At 63.4% G+C, this 1,565-nt stretch overlaps 1 protein-coding gene across 2 annotated transcripts in view; it reads left to right on the forward strand.

Annotated features, from left to right (window-relative positions):
• Positions 1 to 965: 965 nt before the first annotated feature.
• Positions 966 to 1,565, forward strand: part of Tpd52l1 (tumor protein D52 like 1) — a 68,679-nt gene continuing 68,079 nt past the window's right edge. The window contains exon 1 of one of the 2 annotated variants that reach the window (XM_023714289.1): positions 966 to 1,084. In XM_023714289.1, the coding sequence (XP_023570057.1) occupies positions 1,066 to 1,084 (19 nt within the window). In that variant the 5' untranslated portion in view covers positions 966 to 1,065. The remainder of the gene's footprint in view (positions 1,085 to 1,565) is intronic. The other variant, XM_023714290.1, reaches the window with a different exon arrangement.

The following is a 1,565-nucleotide window of genomic DNA, read 5'->3' on the forward strand; positions in this document are numbered from 1 at the left end:
TTATGGGAGGCAAAATGCAACACCCACCCTTAATCCCCGGGTCTGTCAGAGGAAGGGTACACACCCCTCCCACAAAGTCAAGCCATTCAAGACCCGCAGGTGCCACGCCAGAATTCACACATGAAGCTTGCGTGGATGTTGGGGACAGGAAGTTTGGGAAAAACTGGGACTGAGGCAGGTGAGCCAGACGCTGGCCACTCCCCCTTCTGCGCCTTCCAAGGGTCACCCGTCAGCCCCCTGGGAAACCCAGCTCTTGCAGTAGGCTCTGATAGCGACGGCCTCCTCAGCCCACCAGAGCTGGGCTTGCGGGTTTTGGACTAGAAAAATTGCCACACAGCTGGCACTTCCTGTCTGCAAATTCCATTTGTGAATTTTCCTTCTCATTAGAACGCATGACACCAGAACAATGCCCCAGTGGTTCACTGTCATTTGCAGTCATGGACAAAGGTACCCAAAGACGCATAGGCTTCCCCGAGGCCAAACAGCGCAGCTTTATGGTTGCAGCTCTCGGGCCTTCTCCGAGGGCCCTTTCGCTGGTCCATATACAGCCCACGTTTTGGAAGGAGTTTTTGCTGGTGTCGCTGTTTCAGATGCTCCCTGTTGACAGCACCAGCTCCTGCCTGGTGGTTGCAGGTCTGTGAAGCCGCCGATGCTCCTCAGAGCATGGACACCTTCAGCACCCACTCGGGACGCGTCCCGTCTGGCACTGGTCAGAGTGGCCCTGCGCGCTCGATGCTGAGTGGCAAGCACCGAGAGACTTTAAACAGAATCGCGCGCCAAACAGCCTCGGGCACTGGTCGGATGACAGCGACCTCGGATGCGAGGTCCCTGGAGCCTGAGCGGCGCCCTCAGGCCCAGCCCGGCGGTTGTGCACACCCGGGCCGCAGGCTCGGTCGGGCGCCCGCAGGTGGCGCGGGCGAGCTGCGCGGCGGGCCTGTTCCTGGGCCCGCGAGGTAACCGGAGAGGCAGCCCGGTCCCTCCCCGCGCCCGGTAGCCGCGCCCTGAGCCCTGCGCCCTGCGCCGAGCGCCGGAGCGGAGCCGGTGACGTCCGGACCCGCGCGGACCATGGAGACGCAGGCCCGAGGTAAGCGCGCGGGGTCGCGCAAGGCTGTTCCCGCATCCGCGAACTTCGCCCCGGACGGACTCGCCAAGCGGGTGCGCGTGGGTGGGTGGGGACAGCGGCCCAGGACCTGTTGTGCGGCCCGGATCCGAGTCGGTGCCGTCCGGTTTGGCCGGGACCCGCGGGACACAGGTATGCGTGGCGCGGCTTCCCGCGATCGGCGAACCCCCACAGCCTCCCACGAGGTGGCTTCGCGTCTTGGGGGTCACACTTGGACCAGAGTGAGGTAACTCTAAGAAGACCTTTAAAATGAGAGGAAATAGACCCCGATATCTCGGGGCTCACGTGAAGCGAGAACCCGGGGTCCCCGAGGCCAACTGGGGAGCTGCGCCCAGAGGAGTGGGGCAAGGGTTCAGCCCTTATGGCTTGAGCCCACGGCGGTCCTCACGGTAGAAACCCAAACGGTCTTGGATCCAAGCGCAGAGCTGGGCATAGCCTGGGGAGG

Source organism: Octodon degus, unplaced genomic scaffold, assembly GCF_000260255.1.
Source record: "Octodon degus isolate 3935 unplaced genomic scaffold, OctDeg1.0 scaffold00034, whole genome shotgun sequence".
NCBI lineage: Eukaryota > Metazoa > Chordata > Mammalia > Rodentia > Octodontidae > Octodon > Octodon degus.